The sequence below is a fragment of the Castor canadensis genome, chromosome 3, assembly GCF_047511655.1.
Source record: "Castor canadensis chromosome 3, mCasCan1.hap1v2, whole genome shotgun sequence".
NCBI lineage: Eukaryota > Metazoa > Chordata > Mammalia > Rodentia > Castoridae > Castor > Castor canadensis.
Genome location: NC_133388.1, coordinates 19,104,936 through 19,131,529, shown reverse-complemented (window position 1 = coordinate 19,131,529; position 26,594 = coordinate 19,104,936). Strand labels below are relative to the sequence as shown.

Genomic DNA, 26,594 nt, shown 5'->3' with positions numbered 1-26,594 from the left:
AACATGGGGATTCTTTAATGAGGAAGTCCATGCCTACGAAGGAAGGGCATAGGCACCATGCTACAGATTAAAATGGCTCACTGGACTTTTCTAAAGAGGTATATAGGCAAGACACCCAAAAATAGCATCCCAGGGCCCCCCTCTTTCCGGATCTGTGTTCTGAAGCCCACAGCTGGCCTTGGCAAAGGTCCTTCCACAAGCTGACTTGGCCTTAGTTCTCTGAGCTTAAAGCTCAGTTCCCTACAAAGCTGAGCCCCACTTCACAAAACCCAAGTTCCAATAGTTGTGGTGCCCAAAATCACTGTGACACCTCTTATGTGGCTCGGCAGATCCCACAAAGAGTGGGTGAAGGCAAGACCCCTTGCCCATCAGCAATTTGGATGTATTGTAACACGACAGAGACGTAAGCATAGGCAGGCTACTCTCAGTGTGGCAGTGACTTTTGCTTCTCATATATCAAAAATAATTTGGGTATTTAAAATGGAGATACCTAGTAAACTCAATCAATCTGTATTTGCAGAACTGCCTTTCTTGTGTTGTTTGTTTAAACAGACAGTTACAAAGTTACGAAGATAGCATAGGGAGTTGCCTTATGCCCTCCATTCACGTTCTTGGATGTTAATGTCACACTACTATGACAGCACCCTGTCAGAACTAAGGAATCAACACTAGCACATTACTTTTAACTAAATTGCACATTTATTCACCTTTCCCCTTTTCTCTAATGTCCATTCTTCTGCTCCAGGATCCCTGTTCAACTGCACGTAGTCATCCACGTCTCTTACGCCTTTTACAGTCCATAGGTTCCTCAGACTTCCCTGGTTTCTAATGACTTCAACACTTTTGCAGAATGTTAGTCAGGCATTTGGTAGAATGTCCTCCCTGGAGGACAAAACCGTTGTTTCATGTTTTCCCTGTGATTAGAATAAGGTTATAGGTTTGGGGAAGGAAGACTACTGTTTGGATCTTACATGTCCCTCAAAGACCGATAAGCTTTAGCTTGGTCACTGGCCAAAGTCTCCTCAAAAGGTGGTGGAACCTTTTGGGGTGGGGCCTAGTGAAAGGAAGTTAAGTCACTGGGCCCTAGCCCTGCCCTTCCTCTTTCCCTCTGCTTTGCAGCTGCCACTACACACTCCCTCCATGATGTACACAGGTCCGAAGCAATGGGGCGGGGTAAACACAGACTGAAACCTCTTCCTTTCAAGTTGATTTATCTCAAGTTAACTTACTAGCTATTTGTCACAGAGACAGACATTAAACTAACACAACCACAGAGGAGAACAGCCAAGTTCATGACATCGCATTAAAGGTATCAGCTATCAACTTCCCATCCCTGATGACGTTAGCTTTGATAGGCAGATAGTGTTTGCCAGGTTTTTCCACTATAAACTTCCTTCTCAACCCCTTTCTACACTCCACTTCTGCAGGCAACTCATTAAGTACAGCCACCCAGGAATAAGAATTATGCTCAAAGGAGGAATGTACACATAAATTACTCGGAATTCTTCTCTATGGGAAGTTTGCCTCTCATTTATTTACTCATTCGTTTATATCTCCATGGGCTGACAGATACTTGTTTTGTTACTTTGAGTGACATTATTTATTTCATTGGTCCAATTGTCCCAGTTCGGCTGATGGGAGCAATTTCAGGATAGCTCTCACGTTCTTCATTTTGTGTTTTGAACACTGACTTACCTTTCTGCTTCTCCATGTTTTTGCCAGCAAAATGCCTGACTTTAATAAGGGGTTGGAGACTACTAAGTATTGAATTTTGTCTCCCTAAAATTCCTATGTCAAAGTTCCAGTCCCTGGTACCTCAGAATGTGACTTTACTTGAGAATTGGGTCATTGGAGAAGTTAAAATGAGGTCTCACTGGAATAAAGTGGGCCCCTAATTCAATATGACCAGTGTCTTTCTAAGAAAGAAAAGTTTAGAGAGAGCATACAGAGAAAATGCCATGTGAGGACAGAGGCAGCCATCAGAGTGAAGCTTCTAGAAGTTTCTAGAAGCCAAGGAGTGCCAAAGATTGCCAGCCAGCCACCAGCTGCCAGGGAGAGGCATGGAATAGACTCTCCCCACAGCCTCAGGAGGGACCAGCCCTGCTGACCCCTTGACCTCAGACTTCTAGCTTCCAGAACCACAAGGCAATACATTCTTATTATTTTAAGCCAGTCCACCGTGGTACTTTGTTATGGCCACTCAAGGAAACTAACACAAGGGCCAATGTCACTAAGCTCTCCGTATTTCAATTAAAAACTACTCATAAATTTGGTATTAAAAAAACAAAGAAAGTAGGTGTGGAGGAGTATCTTAAAAACCATCTGAAAGGGCATATTGGAAAACAGAGGCATGAGTCTATGTATTGCACTATTTAGGGTTGTGCATGGACGTGAACAAGGTCGGGGCAGTGTTTGCAATGCCACATTTTCCCGGCAGTTTCTAGCCACCTGCAGCTCCATTCAGCATTACTGCCAAGCACACCTGCAAGCACTAGCAATAGCCACCCGTCTAGTGTAATCGCCACCTCCTTCATCATGCTAAGTGCCAGCACACTGAAACCAACCATTTCTCAGGTGCCCTTCACAGTGATGCCACAAGGGGCTGGCAGGTGCTTCCCTGCACCACTGTGGACCCAGCCAGATCACGTCAGTTCAGCATTTTTTTTTTGGTCCCTGTTTAATGACTCACCTTGTTCTACTTCCATCTTGCCAGAGTCACAGCAACAAGTGGCCCAGTGCCTTAAAATGAGCTGAACATGGAAACCACAGAAATATCATACAGTCATCCACTATTTAGTAGCTTTAGGACAAGTTCACACACTAGAGGATCCTGAAGCAAACTCTAGGCTTTCAGACCAAGGCATGACAGTCACCAGGAAGGAAAAAGCGAGGTGCTTACATCTGTCATCTTACTCAGTATCCAATGACCTTGACGGAGGTGAAATCTACAAGGTGAGGAAACATTCCCCCCCTCAGTCAACTGGGAGAAAAGGAATAAAGCGGGATCTGCAGTATTCACCTGAAAATTATTTTCACTATAAAAGCTCCAGTTCATGTGCATTTTTATGCCTATATTAAAAAAATCAAATGAAGTCATTAGGCTAAGGCCAGTTCAGAACACCTCTTGCCTGAGTATTCATTCTTCTTGCAATCCCCTGAGCTCTGCTATAATCTTTGGGGTCACATTTGGCAACAAAATATTAGCCTAAATGAACCAATGATATAACCCAGTGAATAACATTTATGTTCTTAACTTGCAAGAATCAAGGCTATGAAATACTTCCAAGATATCAACTGGACAAGCAAGTGCCATATATTCCAGAAGCTCTGGAGGAGTAAAACGACAAATAAACATGAGGATTTGGGAACTATTTCAATGATTAGTGTGTGTCTCTCAAAACCCTTTGCATTAACAAGCCTCCACTCCAATCCTGGTTCTCTTCCATTTGGGGAATGGCCACAGTCACAAGGAAAAAACCAAGCACATGGCTCTGTCTTTCTGGACATTTCTACAATGTCAGCTGGACTGCTTTGGAAAATCCCATTTTATCTCCTACAGTTGTATGACCTCAAGTTGTCATTTCAAATAAAGTATGCTTCCATTGATTTTTATGAACACAGACAAAAGCTGTTACAACCATTTTTTGTTTCAAAGCTTGCAAACCAACTGTAGTTACTATGTAGGGTTATTTGTTTCTAAGGCAACAGCGTATATCTAAGTACTAATGGCCTGTCCTTTTGCCAGGCAACAAACAGCCTTGTGATGCAACTGCACCTGTCTCGGCTACGCGTTACTATGGAGATGCTCCAGTTGCTATGGCTACCATCACGCTAATCGCCTAGCAAAGGCAGACATACAGCAGTCTTCTCAGAAAGCCCAGCTGTTCCTCCCCGTCTTATGCTGAAGACTGATTGTCTGGGGCCTATGATGGAATGCTTCTGAATGAGATGCCCGGGAACTTCATTAATGCCATTTCAGAGGTCACTCTGCATTCCCTCCTACAGAACACACGTCAGACTAGGAACAGGATCCGCAAGAAGGAGACTAGAAAACTCCTGAAATCTTTGACAACAGGACATCCCCAATTAACATCAACTTGTACTCCAAGGATAATTTCTCTTAATTGGGTAGTTACAATAGAAAAATTTCTGTATGTCTTAAAAGTTTTGTAAGGTGCCGGATATGGTTCAAATCCAAGCACCACGTAGAGAGAAAAATTCCTTTCAAAATCCAGTCCTGTGTTATATGACTCTTTCTTGGAATCTAACATCAACACACTTTCTTAACAAGTAACAAGCTATTGAACCCTTCACTCCAAATTTACACAACGAGGAGGGCAAAGGTCGCCATTGTTCTCTGTTGTTTTTGAAGAGGCAAACATTGAGTAACCACAACAAAACCATCACTCAGGAGCCGTCCACATGGCGACAGAAATGACAACAACTGAGTGAGCTTTCTCTCAACATCTGTAGACACTGGCCAGGCTATGGGAAGACAGGATTGCTTGCCTGACTCACTTCTGTCTGTATTTCCCAACAAAACATGACATCCAGGGTTATGAAAGCTGTCAACTTTTCTTTGTAAATGTTTCTACCAAGAAGACATCATTCTACCCTCCATGAAGCCTTTTGGAAACGCATTCCTCCAAAGCAGCAGAAGCGGTAAGGAAGGGGGGGATACAACAATGAAAACGCCTCCTAAGAACACACAATTTCTTTCTCATTTCTTCTGCAGTTTTTTTTTTTTTTTTCCTTTTTTTTCCGGTGCTGGGGACCGAACTCATCTTCTGCAGTTATTTTTAAAATTTCATACAACCTATTAAATTAGTTTCAGCACCTGTCTCTGCCAAAATAATGCAATTGCAGTGCACCAAAAAAAAAAAAAAAGTATGAATTGCTTACCTTTGATATGCCTGAGGAGTGGGAGGTGGGTGGTAAGGTGTCTTTTTCAAAGCCTGAATTAGATTTTGTCTGTACTCTGGGTCTATGCACCACAACGACCCTTTCCCAATACTCTGCAAAGGAAATGAAGATACAAAAGAGTTAAACAAAAGTAGCAAGTATTTTGCAGTAAGTTGATATATAACTGCAACCATAGTTATTTTTAAAAGCTTCTCATTTGTTGACTGTGTGCCAGACTTAAGTATTGTACTCTGACAGTAGCTCACCATAAAATACCCATCATTCTATCCTGTTAAATTCTGATAGACCACATGAACACGTCATTATCAGATTATGCTGATAGGATAATCTTCATATCCAAGTATCCCAAAGATGAGAATCCTCTATTATTTTTCAGTGTCAAATTTGAAGAAGACATTTGTGCTCCTATAAAAATCTTTAATTTTGTCAAATTTCCAATGCTGAAGGAATAAGAAGGCTCAGATACCCTCAAAATTCTATCTCTGCTCAAAACATTACAGTTACATTTTTAAACCACATTACATTGGCACCACTTTACAAAAAGGGAACAGTAATCCACTCTTTTCCCCCACCACACAACTTGCTCACAAAAGCAAGTTTTCTGTTTGGAATGGAATTCTGTAATTATGGTCCCCAAGAAACAAAAGATCTCAGGCCACAATGGTAAACCTAAGCCAGAATCCACTATTTACTCTTTGAATTCCTTAGTTCACAGCACGGTGTTCCAGCCAGTTAGAGTTGAATCTTTAGAAGTCAAACTTTAAAATGCAAATTTTCTAAAGCGGTTCCACAGGAGGTGAGAAGCTTCCTCTGAGGCCCACTTTTGGGCTGGTTGGAGGCCTTTGGTCTGTGGTCAGCATATTTTTAAAGAAGCCTGAACTTCCTCTGAGGCCCACTGGAGCTGGCAGCAGGCCTAAGGCAGTTGCTTGCTCTCTGCATGCTTTTAAGTGACCAAATGTACCCAAACTCTTTGATAAGGTCATCTGTAAATATTTACCGATTTGGAAAGAAAAGAAGTTAAATTACCTAAACCCACACCCACTCCTTGCTTTTAGCTACAGCTCTTTATTTTCAAATCATTGTACTCCAAGGAAGACATGTTTGTCTTCCAACATTTAGAAAGCAAACACAAAACAGTTCAACTAACAGAGGGAGGGAAAAGTCCAAGAAAATCCCACTGAAGGAGCACGGAACCTCAGTTACTCCTAAACTCTTGAAAGAACTCTAAAATAGCTTTCTTACAAACTTAATTTACTCACAGCGCCCATGAACAGTAACAGCAGAAAGTGGGCAACCAGAATGAACTGCTTCTGGTGTCGTGGGAACGGGGAAGGGGAGAGGATGACACAAAACTGTGGTCAGAGGCTGCACCTGGGGCCACCTCAGTCACCTAGCCCCAAGTGCAAATCTTAGTCAGGTGGCGGGGTCTCCAGTACACATCACTGTGCTCAGCTTAAACAGTTAGAAGTTTAAAGACCTGAAAAACTTCAACTCTGGAAAATTCAGGGTTCCATGTGGCCTTCCCTTTCCTGAACACATTGTCAAGTCTGAGATAGTTCAGGAACTCTGATGAGACTTTCTAGCAGACAGACGTGCTGATCCTCAACCTTCTCCTGGGGAAAAGGTATGGAGCAAAGAAGACAGCCAGCCAACAGGTAAGGAATGGAGAGGTACAGGGGAGGGCAGGAAGAAACAGGAACTACCAAATTTGGCTACTACCATCAACCAAAGCCTGACCCCATCATCAAGGTTCCCCATAGGGCCCCAGGCCAAAGGACCTGCCTTCTGGTCCCCACACAAGCCAGATCTAGGCTACTCAGAGGGCCATAGCAGACACACAACCCAAACTTTTCCATCAATTTGATATGCTCTCAGGTGCTGAGAGCATACTGGCTTTTGATTTCACCTCGGTGCTTTCAGAACGGGTGGTTTGTCTTACATCAAAAACCCAGGACAAAGCATTGAAGGCCAACTGGTCTTCTCAGGTAAATAACCATAAGCCAAGAATGCGGTTTCTTCTAAACCTGATTCAAGTATCTTATTTACTCTGTAGACTACTGTTTAAAAACTCAAAGGAATAAACCTCAAATCTGTGCAAGACATTCACACGCTAAGGACTCCAGGTGCAGAGAGGCAGGCTGAGAAACAGTTAGGAAGTGGTCTGGAGCCACCCAGCTATTCCCATGTAGCCATGGACAAACTGCCATGCCACACAAAGTCTTGGCTTCCTGGTTTATTTCACTTATGAAACAGACACAGGTGCAAGGCCCAGAGACAATGTGGTAGGAAGCACCCAGCACAGAGGCCGTACCTCAATAAATGGCAGGTGGCATCATGAATGTCTCCTATGTGACAGAAGAAAGACATTGTTTCATGGCATCAAATCTGATGTACTTCCAGTTCCAACAGTGGCCATAGGAAGGGCTTCTGGCAAACTGAAGACCACCAGAAGTGAGAATAAAATGGCTGTCTGCTCTCTCACGCTGGCGGTCTTAGCTGAGCAATTGTCTGATGAGCTTCTCAACCTTCTAAGACTTCTCCCATAACTTTAATTTCGTCACTGTCTCCTATGCACCCCACATCAGGCACTGGCTACTTCTCCCTTGCTCTGGAAGCCAGCATCCCCGACTGATAACACAGCTTCTAGAATTTTCCTTGTGCCCAGGTCTTAACACTGTGATCACAGAGCTGAGGTTTCCAAATCTGGTTGGTACATGTGGCCACTCCCAGTACTCATTCATTGGAGACATGTGCTCAGGATTTGGATCATAAGAAATGGTTCCCACCTTGATCTGTTCAGAGGGGTATGGAGTTGCTGGTATTTTTTTTACTGACCAGACAGACTTAGATTTCAATATATCTGATACTTAGAATTGCTGGCATTCCAAAGAGAAAAAAACAAACAGAAGGTTTCTTGGGGATGCACCCATGGGGACCCTAGGAATGCCTCCATGATCTTCCAGAGGCTTGCCCTGGGGGAAGTGGGGAGTGGAGGGGGGGGCGGGAAGGAGGTTGGCAGTGTACGTCCTTCTTAAGCCTTCTCCTCCTCCTCAGTTTCATGTGACAGTTTGGAATAATAACAAGGTTTACTTGAAAACTTTTAAAATGGAAATGTGCAGAACACTGGGTGCTCAAGTTTCTATGGCCAGGAAAAATTACACTGAATCCTTCCCTTGCAGGGAAGAGAAGGGATGTAATTTGATTACAGTTGTGTAATAAGTCTGAGAGTCAGAGCTTTTATGGAAATAGCTACATCTCATCTGAAGGCAAAAATGTGTTGTCTTTTTTTTTTTGTAAATTGAAATAACTGTGAGGGCCATGTGCCATGAAGTGTTAAGGAATTTGAAATAATAAAAGAAAACTTCATTTATAGATGCATTTTCATGATATGCACACACATATATTGTATGTATATGTTTTATTAGATGTATCTATATGTAAATATTTTACAAAAATATAAAATTCACACCCCCAGAGAAAACTTCAGAAACAGTGTGGGAATATGAATAGCAAGATAAGAATGAGGTCAAGTTTTTATAGGTTCTTTTTTTTTTAAATTAAGAAGTACCAAGGAATAGTAAACAACTGTCAATAATTTAAAAAAACCCAAAAACTGATAACAAAGGTAAAACAAGAAAAGCCTATATTGTAGGCATAAGTGATTAGTCTAAAGACGTAAGTGATTAGTTGCTAAAGAATAGCAACAATGAAATTAAAATTAACATCTAAAGGTATATGTATTTTTCCTCTGGAGAGGTCTCAATCCAGTGACCACCTCTGCAGACTTGCTCCTCTGTTGCACTTAGCAGGTGGGTCTCCCATCTGTCTTCATGTTGGTGTCCCTTCCAGAGGAAAAGTGACGTATTTTAAACACTATTGTTCAAACTATGGGCCATAATGCACCTGTGGGTATGAAATCAAGGTAATAAGTCACTAGTGTTGTTTGAAGGGAACACAACACAACAATAGAAGAGTCTGGGCAAATATCCGTAGTGATGCATGTGAAGTTTCTATGTATGTGGACATGGAAGTGCCCTTGACGGACCACAAAGTAACATGCACTTCTTGCTGGGAAGCTGACTCTACAACATTTGGCAAACTTGGTCTAGGACAATGGCAGGCAGGGATGTTTCTTTTGTCACCACTTGTAGGGATAAAGTCCTCTTCTAGCAGTCATGAAGGACATACTCTGTGGTGCCAGGGCCTGTGCGTGGGGATGGAGCCAATGGGCAGGTCCCTACTCAATGGAGCTAGGTGTGCATTCTCACTGAACTTGAAACCATATCTCTTGATGTTTCTCATTTTCCATTTCTGAGGACATTTCCAACAGTGTCTACCCTCATTCATTGGCTCATTCATCCCTGTGGTACCTGCTACACGCCCATCGCCACGGAGGATAGGACCGTGAATAAAGTCAATACAAAAAGGTGACTGCTTTCACGAAGCTTGGATTCTAAACGGGAAAGAAGGCAGTGAGCAGATAAGGAAAAAAATAAACTAGATCATGACAGACAGTGCTATCTGCCAGGGAGGAAACACAGTGATAAGTGAGCAAAGAGAAAGTTGCTGCTGTGCACAGAATCAACAGCGTGGAAGTGGCCAGGGTCCTACAGGGATGTGGTCCAGCAGCCAGGCCTGAGATGACCACAGGGCGTTGGCTCAGGTGAGGGCAGAGGAAGCAGAGGAAGGAGGGCAGCTTCAGGACACATTTTGGAAAGCCAGTTGGACCTGGTAATGGATTGGAACTGACAGGGAAGGAAAAAAAGATAAAGAAAGGTTTTGTGTGAGTAACTAACTAGGTGGAAGATTAGAGAAGGGGAAACCCAGTGCTCTGTTGAACAGATAACTTTTGAGACTGTCCATCTATTAGTCTACTGATTAAGATGTTTGAAAAACTCACCTGTCTTCCCTCTGCTATGTCCTCACTGACCCCAACCTTTGTAGCAAAGGCCCATGAACATGAAAAGTAGACCTCAGGTGGTCTGGCTTTCAAGGTTTAATATCAACCGGTTCCTCTATAACAGGGGTTGGTAAACTTTTTCTTAAAAAGCCAGAGGGAATATTTTTGTCTTTGAGGTCCTCCAGTATCTGTGATTACAACTCAGCTCTACCACTGCAGCAGGGATGTAAACAAGAAACCATGGCTGTGCTTATTATTCTTATTTACAAGAACATAGTCCAGAGCCAGGCTCTAGTGAACATAGAGGCTCATTCCTAAAATCCTAGCTACTCGTGAGGCAGAGATCAGAAGGATATGGTTTGAGGCCAGATCAGGCAAAAAGTTCACAAGACCCCATCTCAAACAACGGCCAAGCATGGTGTGTACACATGTCATCTCCAGCTACAGAAGGGAGGCACAAAGAAGATCACAGTTTAGGATGGCCCAGGCAGTGAGACTTTATCTCAAAAATAACCAATGCACAAAGGACTGGTGGGATGGCTCAAGTAGTAGAATACCTGCCTAGCAAGTCTGAGGCTGAGTTGAAACTCCAGCGCCACAAATGGTATTCATTGATAATAAGAATACTTTACTTCATAAGCAGGGCACTGGTGGCTCATACCTGTAATCCTAGCTACTTAGGAGGTAGAGATCAGGACTGCAGTTCAAAGCCCATCTGGGAAAATAGTCTGAGAGACCCCATTTTGAAAATACCCAACACAAAAAACATGGCAAAGTGGTTGAAGCAGTAAGAGCGCCTGTCTAGCAAGTGTGAGGCCCAGAGTTCAAACCCCAGTACCACCAAAAACAAAAAAAAGCAAACTTCATGTCATTGTTTGGCGTACACCTATGCAACTGAAATCACTGTATGTGCAGTTCGCTCTCCTTCCCTGGATCTGTACATCAGGTAGTGAGACCAAATCATCACAAAGGCCCATTTGATCTATGCTGTGAGAATGTGTTATACACCACGGCTATTTTTCTGTAAAGTCAGCGAGAAGCACATCTTTGTTTTCAAAGGGTAGCCCTTCCATGATTGACATGGACACTGGAGTCAGAGAGACCTGTGTAACAGTCTTATTTCAGTTTACCAGCTGTGTGACTTTCAGCAAAGTACACAACTGCTCTGAGCTCCAGTTTCCCAGTCTTATATAAAATGGGAGGGACATACTAATCCCTGCTTCACAAGACTGCTGGGAGGATTAAGTGAAACAATACTGTGTGTGGCACATAGTTACAGGTCAGCAAATATTAGCTCTGGTTACTATGGAGGTAACAAAAATACTAAATAAACAACTTCTCTTGATACTGCACTCCAAAACACATTGCCCCAGCTCTGATGGAGCAGGGACTTACCAAACTGTGAAATGATACAAATTTCATCTTTAAAAAAAAAAGTCACATATGACTACTTGTTTTCCATTACTTTCCATGGTCCAATGGAGGCATTCCACTTCAGACACATTAAGATGGAAGTGGAAATAGAAGGAGCAAAACAGAACAGCCAGCCACCGTGAGGCCTTAGGAAAGCCATGTGCTTTGAGTTCTTGTACCACAGACCCCTGGGCACCACTGGGTCCTTGCCCCCAAGGATTTGTAAGCTGCCCATTCTTCCTGGACGTGGACAGGTCTGTCCTCCAGCTGCTATTCCATTAAGGAGGGGTGTCCTAGCTGGGAGGTCTGTGCCTCAAGGTCCCTGTGCTTTTGGGGGTGCTTGGGCTCATCTGGAAGTTGGAACTGATAAGATCTGCTCCTTGTCAGCAAATGACACATGGAGCTTTCTAGAGAGGGGGCCTGGAGCTGACATTTGCATAATGTTATTACTGTGCACAACATTCATGGTGTCCCCAGGATGTGGAAGGAAGGCAGGCGTGAAGTCTTCTCCTAGAACAGGCCAGGTCTGTTTCACCAGGGGGACCCAGCTAATTCCTGGGATCCCCACTGCAGCCCCCTATACACCCATCACAGAGGGTCCCCCAGTTCTCTGGCCCAGTTCCTGCTCATCTCCTCAAAGCCAAGTTGGCCTTAAAGAAGAGGGAGAGAGGGAAGTCAGAGGACTGGGAAGGGGAGGGGGCTGAACTGACACTCTCAGAGCCACAGGTTTCCCTGTTGCTACAAACTCATGCCCTGGCCTCAATCCAGACTTCCACGGGCCTAAGGCAAGGATGCTTTTGGGGCCTCCTTTGAAAGCAAGTCAGGTGACAGACACTTGAAAAGAGCTGACAGAGCCAGGCACCAGTGGCTCACGCTTGTAATCCTAGCTACTCAAGAGGCAGCAATCAGGAGGATCATGGTTTGAGGCCAGCCCCAGGCAAATAGTTCATAAGAACTTATCTTGAAAAATACCCAACACAAAACAGGGCTGGCAGAGTGGCTCAAGTGGTAGAGTGCCTGCTTAGCAATCATGAGGCCCTGAGTTCAAACCCCAGTACTATAAAATAAAAATAATAAAATAAAATTCTATCATTCATAGTCTAAAGACACAGGGGAGGCTTTTAAAAAATTTCAAAAGTATTAAGAAAACAGCCATCTGAGGAACTAGCCAAGTACATTAAAGAGGAAAGCGAGAGGGGAAAAGACCAACACTGATTATGAAAACTCTCTCTAGATACATCTCTGTCATTTCTAAACAAAATTGATTATTATTTCAGAAGTGGAAGATTAAAAAAAGAAACATTCTCTCATGACTGTTTCCATTGTTGGAAACATCAACTTGTCTAAACTTGCTCTCTACAGTGTGGGGTTTTCCCCCAAAGTCAGGAGCAATGGCAAAGAGAAATAATGACTTCTCACTTAAGACCCCAGCCCAGTGAACCTGGTGTCACTCTAGGTCTGGGAGTGACAGGTGCGGAGGACAGGCCCTGCACCTGGTCGCCCTGGTAATTCCAGCCAGTCACTGATGATGTTCCTGTAACTGTGATCCTCTCCCACGACAGATGTTCTGGGACTTCACAGACACATTGGGAACAAATGCTATGACAGTGAAAATCATGGTTAATGTGTCACTTGGGCGACACTCAGATACTCAAGTTCTGTGATGACTTCAATGCCCCCACACTCTTTCAGAGACGCGTCTCAGACACCTCAGAATGTCACCTGCTCACTGAGTATCCCTGGATATGGAGGCACGAATTCTTTTAGGCATCTGATAGGAAGACTGTAAATGCTTCATCTAAATGCTTCATCTACAGTGCAGAAGTCAGGCAGGTTGTGTGTGTGTGTGTGTGTGTGTGTGTGTGCGCGCGTGCGCACCCACGCCTATGCAGGAAGAATCAATAATCTCCTTACATTAACACCTAAATAAAACGAAAATAATCCCAAGATTTGGGTAAAACCAAATTAATCCCCAGAAGCACCTGCTGTGCCCTCCCCACCCACCCCCCCAGCACAGCAGAAGACAGTTGATTGGAGCCAGAGCTGTGCCTTTGCCCCTTTCCTCACTACCTGATCCAGCCATTCCTGCCTCCTGCTCACTATCAACTGCCAATGTCACTACCACGGGGTCAGGGCCCAGGAAGCGCATGTGTGAAGCGGGTCATGAAGGCTGGCAGGTTACTGTGTTTGGGTTGGAGTTACTTTTGTACCCTCTACACTACTGTTTCCCTAGAGCTGAGAGCTGTGAGGAGCTTATATACTCATGATGACTGATAATAAAACAACAGACAAAACGTATGAATACTACCCTGGCAAGTTCTAACTAAAAAAAAGGGAACACACACACACTTTCACTCACTCACATTCCAAGTCAAAAAGCCCACTGGCACCTTTACAATGACTGTTTTTATCTAACTAAAACTCTTGAGATTTTCCCGTTAGTTTCTCCACACTGCCCTTGGGACACCTCTATGAAGAGAGAGCTAAGCACTCCTCTGACGTGAACCTCACAGTATGGATTGCCTGGGCACTGCAGAAAAAGGACAGACATGAGGGTTAAAAAAGATGCCACATGCACAGAGCACAAGCCACACGGGAAGTACAGAGAGCTGGTCACTTCACACACTCCTAATACCAGCCACGGTGAACCGCTTCAAAGAGCTGAGTTACGCCTCAGGTGAGCCCAAGACCCCATGTGGCCAGGAATCCCCCCCACACACACACCACACATATCACACACACACACAGACCACACACCCATTCACACACACACCACAAACACACACCACACACACACACACACACACCACATACACACACACCACACACACACACAACATACACAACACACACACCACACACACACACACACCACATACACACCACACACACACCCATCCCACACACACCACACACACACACCCATCCCCCTCACACACACACACACCCCACACACCCATACACACCCCACACATAGAACATATGTACAGATAAATTCTCCATGACTATGGACCTGTTAATAACTTCATTACAGAAATCAAGCTTTGCATATTTAAAGGTTTTATTTGTTACGTAATATGATTCAGGAATTCATAATCTCGCGATATGGAATCCTGGTATCTTCCTCTTTTTTATGACAGTTGTTTGTATCACACTCACAATCCTCTTTATTTTGAGAAACAGTTTTTTAACTATGCAGCACAGGCTGGACTGGAGCTTCAGATCCTCTTGTCTCCCTCCCACGTGCTGGGATCATAGGCATGTACCACCCAGTCTGGCCCACACTCAATCTTAAAAAGTTAAAACTGCACAAGCAATTACAAAGAGCATAACGGCAGACTAAAAGACAGACATTTTCATGCCTTTTTCTAAACTGACTTAAAGCCACTGGTTATGAAGTGAGGTAAAATTCAGCATTCCTTACATTTACTTTCTTTTAAAAGTTCAAATGTTACAAACACATGATATGAAATGGAGGGGAAGAGCTGCCAATCAGCAGTAGCTCTGGAGTGAACTTGCATTTGCACTTGGTCCTGTCTCTCTCACCTCTGAAGGCAAGTCAATGCTGCAGGTGACTGTGAGCACAGCAATGGCACACTTGGGTCTGACAGACACAGACACCGTTGGATGGATGACAACTGGCCACCTAGTGCCACCTTATCCTCTGGTTGTCCAGTTACTCATCTATTTTTAAATGTTCCAATATGATCTTATCTAATTAGCACACAAAATTCGATCACCTTATTTCCATCACTAAAAGTTGTTAAACTACCTGGCCAGGTACAAGTTCCAACTGCAGGGTGTGTGTAAGTAGGCAGAATAGCCACGCGGCTATGGCCTTTTGTTTTTAAAAACAAATATGAGGCCTGGAGGTGTGGCTCAAATGACAGAGCACCTGCTTTGCAAGTGGAGGGCACGGAGCTCAAACCTCAATACCACCGAATCAAAAGAAGAAGAAACATAGTCCTGTTTTAAGGGGCTGGAGGTGTGGCTCAAGTGGTAGAGCACTTGAAGGATTACAGGACCCCACTCTGTCAGTCAACCAAGGACAATGAGTTGTTTACTGGGAGTATACATAACCAGGGTCCCACCCTCCCTCAAGGTCAAGGGCCTTCCTGGGAGCTCCGGGGCTTGTATCCAGCTTTCAGATAAGGACTCATCCCACTTTTAAGGAGAAATTGCCTTTCCAGTGCCTCTAAATTCTAACACAGTTTTCCACTGGCAAAGGACAATCTTCAACACTGTGGTACCATGCATCCCCACTGAGGAGAAGCTGCAAAGGTCAAAAAAGATTACAACAGTCCCCAGTTCCTTCAATTCTTCTAAGTCCCCAGTTCCTTCAATTCTTCTAAGTCCTGGTTAACATATGACCATGGGAACAGAGCTGTGCCTGAGTTTGTTAGGAAGGAGCAGGGGAGGGCCCAGGCAAATTACAGGTATGAGTTGACTAATTCATAAAAAGACCCCACCAGACAAAGCAATCCTAAGCAAAAAGAGCAATGTTGGAGGTGTCACCATACCTGACTTCCGATTACACTATAAAGCCATAGTAACAAAACCAGCATGATGCTGACACAAAAACAGACACACAGACCCGTAAGAATGGAGGACCCAGAAATAAGCCCACACTGCTACAGCCATCTGACTTTTGACAAAGGAGCCAAAAACATCCACTGGAAAAAAGAGGGCCTCTTCAACAAATGCTGCTGGGAAAACTGGATATCCACATGGTGAAGACTGAAACTAGATCCCATTTCTCCCCCTGTACAAAAACCAATTCAAAATGGATCAAAGGTCTCAACGTAACACCTGAAACTTTGAAACTACTATAGGAAAACAGTTGAAAATACAGGAATGGTAACAACTTTCTGAACAGGACTCTTATTAGTTCAGGAAATAAGAGCAAGAATTGACAAGTGGCATGGCATCAAATTGAAAAGCTTCTGAACAGCAAAGAAACAATTACCAGAATGAAGAGACAACTTACAGAATGGGAGAGAATCTTTGCTAGCTATTCATTGGACAAAGGATCAATACCTAGAATATATAAAGAGGTCCAGAAATTGAACACCAAAGAACAAATAATCCAATTGATAAGTGGGCAAATGAATTGAACAGGCAGTTCTCAAAAGAAGTACACATGGCTAATAAAAATACAAAGAAATATTCAATATCCTTAGCCATACAAGAAATGCAGATCAAAAAGCTGGGGGACGGACACCTTTACACACTGCTGGTGGGAATGTAAATTAGTCCAACCACTATGGAAGTATGGAGGTTCCTTAAAATACTAAAAATAGAACTGCCATATATCCTGCTATTCCATTCCTAGATATACCCAAAGGAATACAAGTCAACATATGGTAGAGACACCTGCACTGTTCACAATAACCAAGCTATGGAATTAGCCTAGGTGCCCAGCAACTGATAAATGGATAAAGAAAATGTAGTACATATGCGTGACAGAGAATTAAGCAGCAATAAAGGGTAATTAAATTATGTTTTCTGCAGAAAAATGGATGGAACTGGAGATCATACTGTTGAAGGAGATAAACCAAGCTCAGAAAGACAAATATCACATGTTTTCCTTCACATGCAAAATCTAGATGTTAAAAAAAATAATGCTAATATGACATGATTGTAAATGGGGGGACTATTTGGGAGGAGGGGAGCCAACTGGAAGGGGGAAAGGAAGAGAGTTATGGAGGTGAATAGGACTGAAGTACCCACTAAAAACTGTTCAAAGGGAGGTGGGGAAAGAGGGAATAAAGAAAGTAATAGAGGGGATGAATTTGATCAAAGTACATATATGCATGCATGGAAATATAACAACAAAATCTCTATACAATTAATTTATGATTAAAGAAAAAAAAAAAAAGAGGTGACTAGTTCAGACCTCCAAAGGAAAAGGAAGATGACAGACCGAATGAATCCTGTGGTTAACAGTAAGTAGGAAAAATTATAGCAGCAGAGCCTACACAAAAAAAAACACAAGAACACTGGCTGGCCTGTGCCCTGGGACAGCAAGCCACCGTGTGACCAAGGCACTGAGGCCTGAGTTTCCAGACCCAGCAGCTGTGCAGACACAACAGAAAAAGCAAGTCTAAGGCTCCCTCTCTGGTGCATGCTTAATCTCCCGGGGGCTGAATTCTGAGTGTTTAAAAGGCAAATGGCCTCAAGCCTCAATCCCATCTATCGTTCTGTCTTCCTCACAAATGGTATGCCTGTGAGGCCAACCCTGATGTTTTGGTGTGAGAACTGAGCCGGTCACTATGTGCATTCACTGGGCTTCGGGGAGATCTTTCCAGGGCCAGAGAGACACCTGGGACAGCACACCTGTTTCTGGATCCTTCTCAGCTCACCTGAGAACTCACTGTCACTTTATCTTCTGGTAAAGTTCACTTCACTGTCTCACCTGATGCAGGGAACACAAAGAATGGTCCTCCACAGAGTCAACCACAGGCTTACACCATTGACTGATAACTAACAAGGGCACAGAGCCAAGTGCCAGCTAACAGATGAGGATGTGACGGTCAGGGAGAAACTTTGCCCAGGGTCAAGAGTGACCTGAATCCCACACACAAGGAGAAAGATCCCTGGCTTCACTAACACTTCAAGAGTCCTCTGGGACCACCATTTCCTTCCTCCTGAACTGGACCTCAGGAAGGACTCCTAGGCCCACCAACCTGACTCCCTACAGGGGGGAGCAGAAAGCAAAGCAAGGCACCTTGACCAGGAGCCCACAGAAATACCTAAGACCAGACTTCCATTATTAAGGTTTCCAAAAACCAGCAGCTCTTGATTATTCATGGAAATTTTAGACAACAAATACCTCATGCACTCGGTGCATTGCTGAGTCACCTGGCATGGGTTCTCTCCCAGCTGACAGCTTGGAGATACACGTAGACTTCAGCAACAGTGATAATGTGATAGCAGGTGGCACTAACCTGGTGCCAGGCACAGCGAGGCCTTTCATTTCATTCTCCCAGCAAGCCTAGAAGGTGGGAGTGTCATGACACTGCAGAGAAGGAAAGGAAGTTGAGACGGGCTACCAAAATTACCTAAGGTCAATGCAAACTGTGTCCTCACCCAAAAACATACCTATGACAGATACCACAGTGAGGCAGGGAGCCAGCTGCAACAAGAACCACATCGAACATCGCCGAGTCAGAGCACAGATAATCCCATCCACCGTCCCCAGCAATGTAGTTTCTGGACTGGGAGTCCCACAAACGCATCCTGGTGTGTATGTACACATGCACACACACGTACACACGTTTCCTTTCATCATTCATTTCAGACAGAAAAACAAAGTCACCGGTTTGGTGTTCTCATTATTACAACTTTCCATCTGTGTTGCTGGCACTTGAGAATCTATGGACAAAACATCGCTTTCCATTTGTACGGCCAATCTCAAAGAGTGATCAAGTATCTCAGGTGGTCCTAAAAAAAAAGGAGAAGAAGATTTTTGGGGCATTTTTAGCCAAACAAACAAGACTTGAAAGGACGGAACTTGCCCTGGATTATGATTAGGAAGAGGCAGACCCAGGATTCAAACCTGGGTCTCCCAGGTTGCCAACATGAGAAACAGATGCCAGAAATATTTCCAAGTGCACGCATCCAGTTCAGAGAGTTATCTTGGTGCATGAAGAACTGCACCAAGATAAACCAAATCCCCAAAGGGGACAATGTGTATACATCTGTATACAAATTTGTATACTTGACAAGGTGTCCTCAATCACTTGGTAAGAAGAAGGTTAAATTGTGTGCTACTGTAGGGACATTTTTAAAGCGACTAAACAGAGAAAGACTTGCTCTGAATTACATGAGAAAAAGCCAGAGACCAGTCTCATTTTTTTGGAATTACCTAGACTGGATTCCTTCGATAAAATAAACACAGCCCTAAATCACACTCAACGCTTGGGACAGAGTCTCTAGGGCCTGAGGGGTCCCCACATGCCAGGAGTGATAGTTCTGATAAGTCCTTCCAAGTACAAAATCAGCACTTCTCTAAGTGCATATGTAAGGCCCTGTTACAAACCTATGAGACCACATAAAGGGATTTGGGCTGCTTCCACCATACAGTTCTTCCCTAAATCAACAACACAGCAGCACATCAATTCAGTAACATTTTCTTCCCCTGTAGCAGCTCTGAAAACAACCTTTAGTAGTGTTCTCTTGGATGAAGTTTTCTTAGAATGCTAACAAAAAAACTCACTCATCACGTAAGCCTTGAATGACTCCTAGGGATCATCCCCAAGAGTCACTAGCACAGAAAGGCTCTTACAAGAAAAGAAGATGCTGAGAAAGACCAGCCCTGTCCTCTTCCTCCCCAAATGTAGCCCTACGAAGAAGGGAGGAGTCTCCTTTGTGAGGGATCCTCTTTTGATTTTTAGATCCCCTTCCAATGATGGGAAACTATCAAATGCTTAAAAGTAAAGACGATCAAAACACACCTGAAAAGACTTTGGGGTTCTGATTGGGGTTTTGAGTAAAAAGAAAGAGCCTTAGTGTTAACAAACCTCCCACTGTGATTCACCGACCACCAGGAGCCTTCCCATTGTGTGTGTGATTGGGTCAAGAGTACCCAGGCATTCAAGGCACATGGAGCCACAGCAGAGGTTGTGGTTCTCCCCACTGCACATGATACAGGTGTGCTGGGATATATATAGTGCCCCGGCTCAGCAGAGCCACACACGACCTTCCTCACAAGCTGACATTTGCGGATGCACATCTAAGTCCCCTGCTCACTGACTTCCTCTTTTGTTCCACCAAAGAGGCACAGGTGAAAGGGTGGGAGAAGGTAGGGGCACTCCCTCCTGCTGAGCTATACCTGCTTCTCAAGTTCAGGCCCTACCAAGCACCCAGATACTCAGCAGCTCACTCCTCCAGTGTCCAGAACCTGCTCCTTCCCTTCACCCCTTCAGACACAGGAGGGATGAAAACTCCGGGGTGCCTGCATCCTTTCCTCCCCACCCCAGGGCAAGGGTCCATGCCACCCTGCTCTGCTCTTCTAGGTCCTTGCCCACAGCTGTGAGCTATTCTTTATCAAATTCTCCTCTGTTACTTCACTTTGGAGTGCCAGCTGTCTCCTGCCAGGCACATGACTGGCAATTAAAAAACAGAACTGATCACACTAGAATTTTACTCTTAGAATCTCCATGTGACAATAGATACATAGTAATTCCTTTGCAATTTCCCCAAGCCACAGTGAGGCAAGGCAAAAAATAGACCACTCATACTTCCATGATGATTTATTATACTGCATACCTTGGAAGAGCAGAATTCTTCTTAAAAAGTGAAGCCAGCTTTGAAACATGAAAACTCGATTACAGAATTAGGGAAATATGCTGTTACTAAAAATATTCTCTGTAGGATTCCTTTCTACATGCATCATTGACGGCTACTAGTATGTTCCAGAGTCAATTGAGAGTCACATATAAAAATTGCAACACTCTTGTCTTAGACTTCCAATCCTACAAAGCTGATTGCAGCTACGTCTTACTGGAAACACTATAAACAGCTGATAATATATGAACTCATCATTTCCAGCAAGAACACTATTCAATCAAACTTTGTTAGAACTTGAGACTTAACAGTCAACTTCATCCTGAAGATCACTGGCGTCCTGTGCTAGGTCAGGGTAACCAACAGGAACTGGAAACAAGACTGAAGTTGAAATTTAAATACTATGAGCTGTGTCATGAGTTTAAAAAAAATCTTCAAGGAACCTACAAAATATAATGTGGGGGGGAGCCATGCATAACATAATATGCATTGAAACTTTATTTTTTTTTTTTTTTGGTCAGGGCTGGGGAATCAAACTTAGGGCCTCACAGATGTTCTGCAAGTGCTCTACCACTGAGCTACATCCCCAACCCTGCACTGAAATTCTTTTTTTTTTTCAGTACTGGGGCTTGAACTCAGGGCCTTCAACTTGAGTCACTCCACCAGCCCTTTTGTGTTAGGGATTTTCAAGATAGGGTCTCTAGAACTATTTGCCTCAGCTGATTTTGAACCTCAAGCCTCCTGATCTCTGCCTCCTGAGTAGCTAGGATTACAGGCATGAGCCACCAGCACCAGGGCACCGAAATTCTTTAATCACTGAAAAAACTATTCAAGTCCAGTGTAAATGTCATAATATCAAAAACAAAATCTAAAAAAGCCTTTTAACAAATTAAATGTAAATCACATTTACCTATATAATATATATATACATTTATGTATATTTGTATGTTTGTTTTGGGGACAGTGTCTTGCTCTGTAGCCCAGACTGGCCACTGAAAATACATTTTAATCAGGGCTCTGTACAAACAAGGCTCTGAAACTTTATCTAAGGTAAAATGATCAAGTGCAGGCTTATCACAGGCCTCCAGAGAAACCTGGGTGCCTGTGGTGGGGTGTTGGTTATTTTCCCAGGGTTCAGCCTATTGGTACAGGTCCTGCCGTTACAACATTTTAGACTAAGAATTTTCCAACGAGTATTAAGGGAAGGAGTATGTAGGCTGAAGGCCTTTTTCTTGAGAAACCAGGATGAGAGCCTTCCTATAGCCTTCCTACACGGCACATAGCAAAGTTACAATTCCACATTTATCTGTGAGGCTATTTGATTATCATCTGTCTCCTTAGCTCATCTGTAAGCATCTATAACTCACAAAATGTGGACCCAGTACTTGGTACACAGTAGGTGCTTAATAAATCCTCCAATCATTTAAACCACACTTTTCATAGTAGGACTGGAAAAAATAAAAGTTTAATATTTCACCACATATACTTTGTCACTGGTTTGAATTAGAACTTGTAAATGTTTGACTATTCAAAGTATAAATTAAGTCAAAAGTAAATTTTACAAATTTACCCATTGAAATAGTCAAAATTAAAAACACTGATAAGACTAAGTGTTGGCCAAAAAACACATGAAAAAATGCTCACCATCCCTAGCAATAAAGGCAATGCAAATTAAAACCAGACTAAGATTCCACCTCACCCCTGTTAGAATAGCCATCATCAGCAACACCACCAACAACAGGTGTTGGCGAGGATGCGGGGAAAAAGGAACCCTCTTACACTGTTGGTGGGAATGTAAACTAGTACAACCACTCTGGAAAAAAATTTGGAGGCTACTTAAAAAGCTGGACATCGATCTACCATTTGATCCAGCAATACCACTCTTGGGGATATACCCAAAAGACTGTGACACAGGTTACTCCAGAGGCACCTGCACACCCATGTTTATTGCGGCACTATTCACAATAGCCAAGTGATGGAAACAGCCAAGATGCCCCACCACTGACGAATGGATTAAGAAAATGTGGTATCTATACACAATGGAATTTTATGCAGCCATGAAGAAGAACGAAATGTTATCATTCGCTGGTAAATGGATGGAACTGGAGAACATCATTCTGAGTGAGGTTAGCCTGGCCCAAAAGACCAAAAATCGTATGTTCTCCCTCATATGTGGACATTAGATCAAGGGCAAACACAACAATGGGATTGGACTTTGAGCACATGATAAAAGCGAGAGCACACAAGGGATGTATGAGGATAGATAAAACACTTAAAAAACTAGCTAGCATTTGTTGCCCTCAATGCAGAGAAACTAATGCAGAAACTTTAAAGCAACTGAGGCCAATAGGAAAAGGGGACCAGGAACTAGAGAACAGGTTAGTTTGAGAAGAATTAACTTAGAAGGTAACACCCACGCACAGGAAATCAATGTGAGTCAACTCCCTGTATAGCTATCCTTATCTCAACCAGCAAAACCCCTTGTTCCTTCCTATTATTGCTTATACTCTCTCTACAACAAAATTAGAGATAAGGGCAAAATAGTTTCTGCCGGGTAGCAAGGGGATAGGGAGGGTAAGGGAGGGTGTGGGGGAAGGGGGGAGAAATGACCCAAACATTGTATGCACATATGAATATAATAAATAAATAAATAAATAAATTCATCCTTAATTATATTACTCAGAAAAAAAAATGACTAAGTTTGGTCAAGATGTAAAGCAATGAAAATACAAATTGTTGGTAAGAACATAATTAATACAACCACTTTAGAAAACAGTTTGACAGCTGTTCTCTTCCCTATAAAGTCAGACATATATTTATCCTAGGACCCACTGAGTCCACTCCTAAAGATTTCCTCAAAAGAAATGAAGCCACATACCCCACAAAGACTTGTACAAGAATGTTCAGAGCAACTTTATTTACAATATGTAAAAACTGGAAGAAACCCAAACTCCATCAGCAGGTGACTGGATACACACATCACGTATGTCCATGAAACAGGATACGCCTGGGTAGTAAAAGTACTCAACAATTGCTACAGCGTCACACGGGGACCTTTACAATTCTCAAAAGCAGTGTGCTGAGAACACAAAGCTAGATTTAAATGAGTGCTCTTCTGTGACTCTGTTAGTACAAAATTCTAGAAAAACTAATCTACTAAGAAGGTGCATCAGGACTGCCTGAGGATTTTGGGATGACTTGACTCTAGTGGTAGTTACACAGTTGTACTCAGAATAGTTGACACATTTCCTAGGGGTGCGTTTAATTACATATAAATTATGTCCCAACAAAATCTATTAGTTTTAAAAAAGAAAAAAGAAAATCATAAATTTAATTTGTTAAAAAATGCCAACAACCTAACCTAAAGCAAGTTGGTACCATAACCTTATGGGAAAAAGAATTCTTTCACATGGTTTTTGAACAGACTACTGACTACATATCCTGGCAGATGTGTACTTTATCCTATGGACAAAAATGTACTGCAAAGAAATATGTTCCCATCAGAACTGTATTATTGACAGTAACAGTTGTTAAGTCTGAAACTATTTTATATACGCTATAGAGTAAAGCAAGCAAGTTAATATATTGATAGCCCGAACTGTATTAAGAACAAGCAGAAATATGAATACAAACCAACGAGCAATGAAAACACATTTGGCTTCCCAATACCATCCTCCATTTAAACAGAAAAATCAGGGCTCTATTGGAGATATGGTTGATTTCATATTTGGAAATAGAGAATATAAGATAAGCCTAGGACATTTTCTGTGCAAAGAAGTATTTCAGGACTAAAAGGGATATGTTCAAAGGGCATAAAAGGCAGCTTAAAAAGGTCTCCTGAGCCAAATTTGGGATAAATTGAGCATCAAAATAATGGTTGTAACTGATTATAAAACACTGACTAAATAAAACCCCATGAGTCCACAGTGACAGTCACAGAGAGGGATTTATTATTTCCCACCATTAGAGGCAATCATTGCACCAGCTCTTCTCTATAAAAATTGGTCATTACAGTTCCTTTTTAGGAACCATCAGCTAATGATAGAAAAGTCACCCATTTGCAACCCCCACTGAAATAATTCAGGCAGGAATCATCAATGTGTATATGCATGTATGAAGCTTCCCCACACATGGTGAGCTCACTGAGAAAGGAAAAACAGTCTATCCGATTTCACATTGCTACCATGGGCCAGGTATCAAACTCAGCGCCATCCACTAAGCACAACCTGGTCAGATGTGGTAGTTTATGAGACACCCCGCATTACCTGGCAGCTGTTTCAAAACAAGCTTGACCCTCAACAAGCATTTGGATCTGACTTCCAGAGGACGTGGGCCACGGTGAACAATATCACAAGAAAATAGCCAGCCAAATTCAAGATGTAGGGTATCCCACAGAACAACAGGTCTTCGTCATCAATTTCAAAATAATCCAACTTACAAGTCAAAAGTAATGGGGGGATAGGAGGATTATTCCCAGACTGAAGAGACTATTAAATAGACAAAAAGCAGTCATAGTGCCTACACTGTCATTGGGTCCTAGTTTGTAAAATCTAAAGTTAGTCAGGTGCTGGTGGCTCACACCTGTAAATCCTAACTACTTGGGAAGCTGAGACTGAGAAGATCACAGTTTGAGGCCAGCCTGGCCAGACAGTTCATGAGATCCCATCTCCAAAATAACCAGAGCGAAGTGTCACTCAAGTGGTAAAGCATCTGCTTTGTAAGTGCAAAGCCCTGAGTTCAAATTTCAGTCCCACCAAAAAAAAAAAATCTAAGTTATTAAGGACTCTAAGAGACACCTGGGGAAATCTGATATAGACAAGATGCTAGATGCTATATGGAATTATTTTTATTTTCCTTGTGTATAGTAGAAGTACGGTGGTTATAAAGAAGACTGGCAGAGCAACTCAAGTGATAGAGCACCTGCCTAGCAAACATAAGGCCCTGAGTTCAAATCCCAGTACAAAGAAAGAAAGAGAAAAGAGAAGGAGGGAAGAAGAAAGGGTTTTATGGAGAAAGGAGGAGGGAGGAAGAGGGAGGAGGAGAGAGAACAGGGAGGGAGGGAGGAGGAGGATTTTATTCTTGAGATTCATGCTAATTTTTTAAGAGTGAAATATCATGCTTGCAACTTCACTTGAATTTTTTCACAATAAAAAAAATGAGAAGGGAAAACAAAGGAGCAGAAGTAACATACGCACCATCTGTAAAGCTTCATATCAGACAGAACCAAGTACCCTACCTATTAATCTATCTCCCCATAGGTATAAGGGAATGGATTGTATCCACCCCTCAAACTCATTTTGAGGTCCTAACCTTGTGTACTTTGGAATGTGACTGTGTTTGGAAATAAGGTCTTAAAGAAGTTAAGTTTAAATGAGGTTACTTGGGTGGGCCGTGATCCAAAATGACTGGTGTCCTTTCGGACCCAGATGCGGACAGATTTGGGAAGACACGTGAGGTCATGAGAAGGCAGCCAGAGAGAGAGGGATGGAAGAAACTAACCCTGCCCACACCTTGATCTCCAACTTTCAGAAATGTGAATACATAAATTCTGTCATTTAAACCACCCAGCCTGTGGCACTTTGTCATGGCAGCCCTAGCCAACTAACAAAGGGGACAAAGGGGAAGCCCGGTTCCCTGATCAAATGGAGGAACGAACAGCTTTTGCTCCCTGGGCACATTTTCCAACGTTCCCAGGACCGGGTGTATGTGTGCACAATCCGTGCACATGGGGGCTGGGAATTAAGAGAGCTACTGGGGATGTCAGCAGGTCTGCAGCATCAACTGGGGAACACCCAGACTTGCTGGAATTAGTCTCCCTCTCATACACCCACAGGACTCCTTCTCGCAGAGCCAGACGTGTCTGGGGACATCTCTAGCAGCCTGGGTGGCTTCCTGGGAGAGACACCTAAAACACACAAATCTGTCTGCTCTGAGTGATCAGTCGCTGGATTTTTCACCACTGAGCAGAAATGTTTCAACTCTCTTAAAGCCATTTCTTCCTGAAATAGAAGAAACATTCCCGTGCTTATCACAATGAGAGGAGACACTTTAAATATTTCTTCAATACTGT

At 43.0% G+C, this 26,594-nt stretch overlaps 1 protein-coding gene across 14 annotated transcripts in view; it reads right to left on the bottom strand.

Annotated features, from left to right (window-relative positions):
- Positions 1 to 26,594, bottom strand: part of Foxn3 (forkhead box N3) — a 373,081-nt gene that overhangs the window by 155,110 nt on the left and 191,377 nt on the right. For all 14 annotated transcript variants that reach the window (XM_074067353.1, XM_020158930.2, XM_074067352.1 and 11 more), the window contains one exon: positions 4,903 to 5,015. In XM_074067353.1, the coding sequence (XP_073923454.1) occupies positions 4,903 to 5,015 (113 nt within the window). The remainder of the gene's footprint in view (positions 1 to 4,902; positions 5,016 to 26,594) is intronic.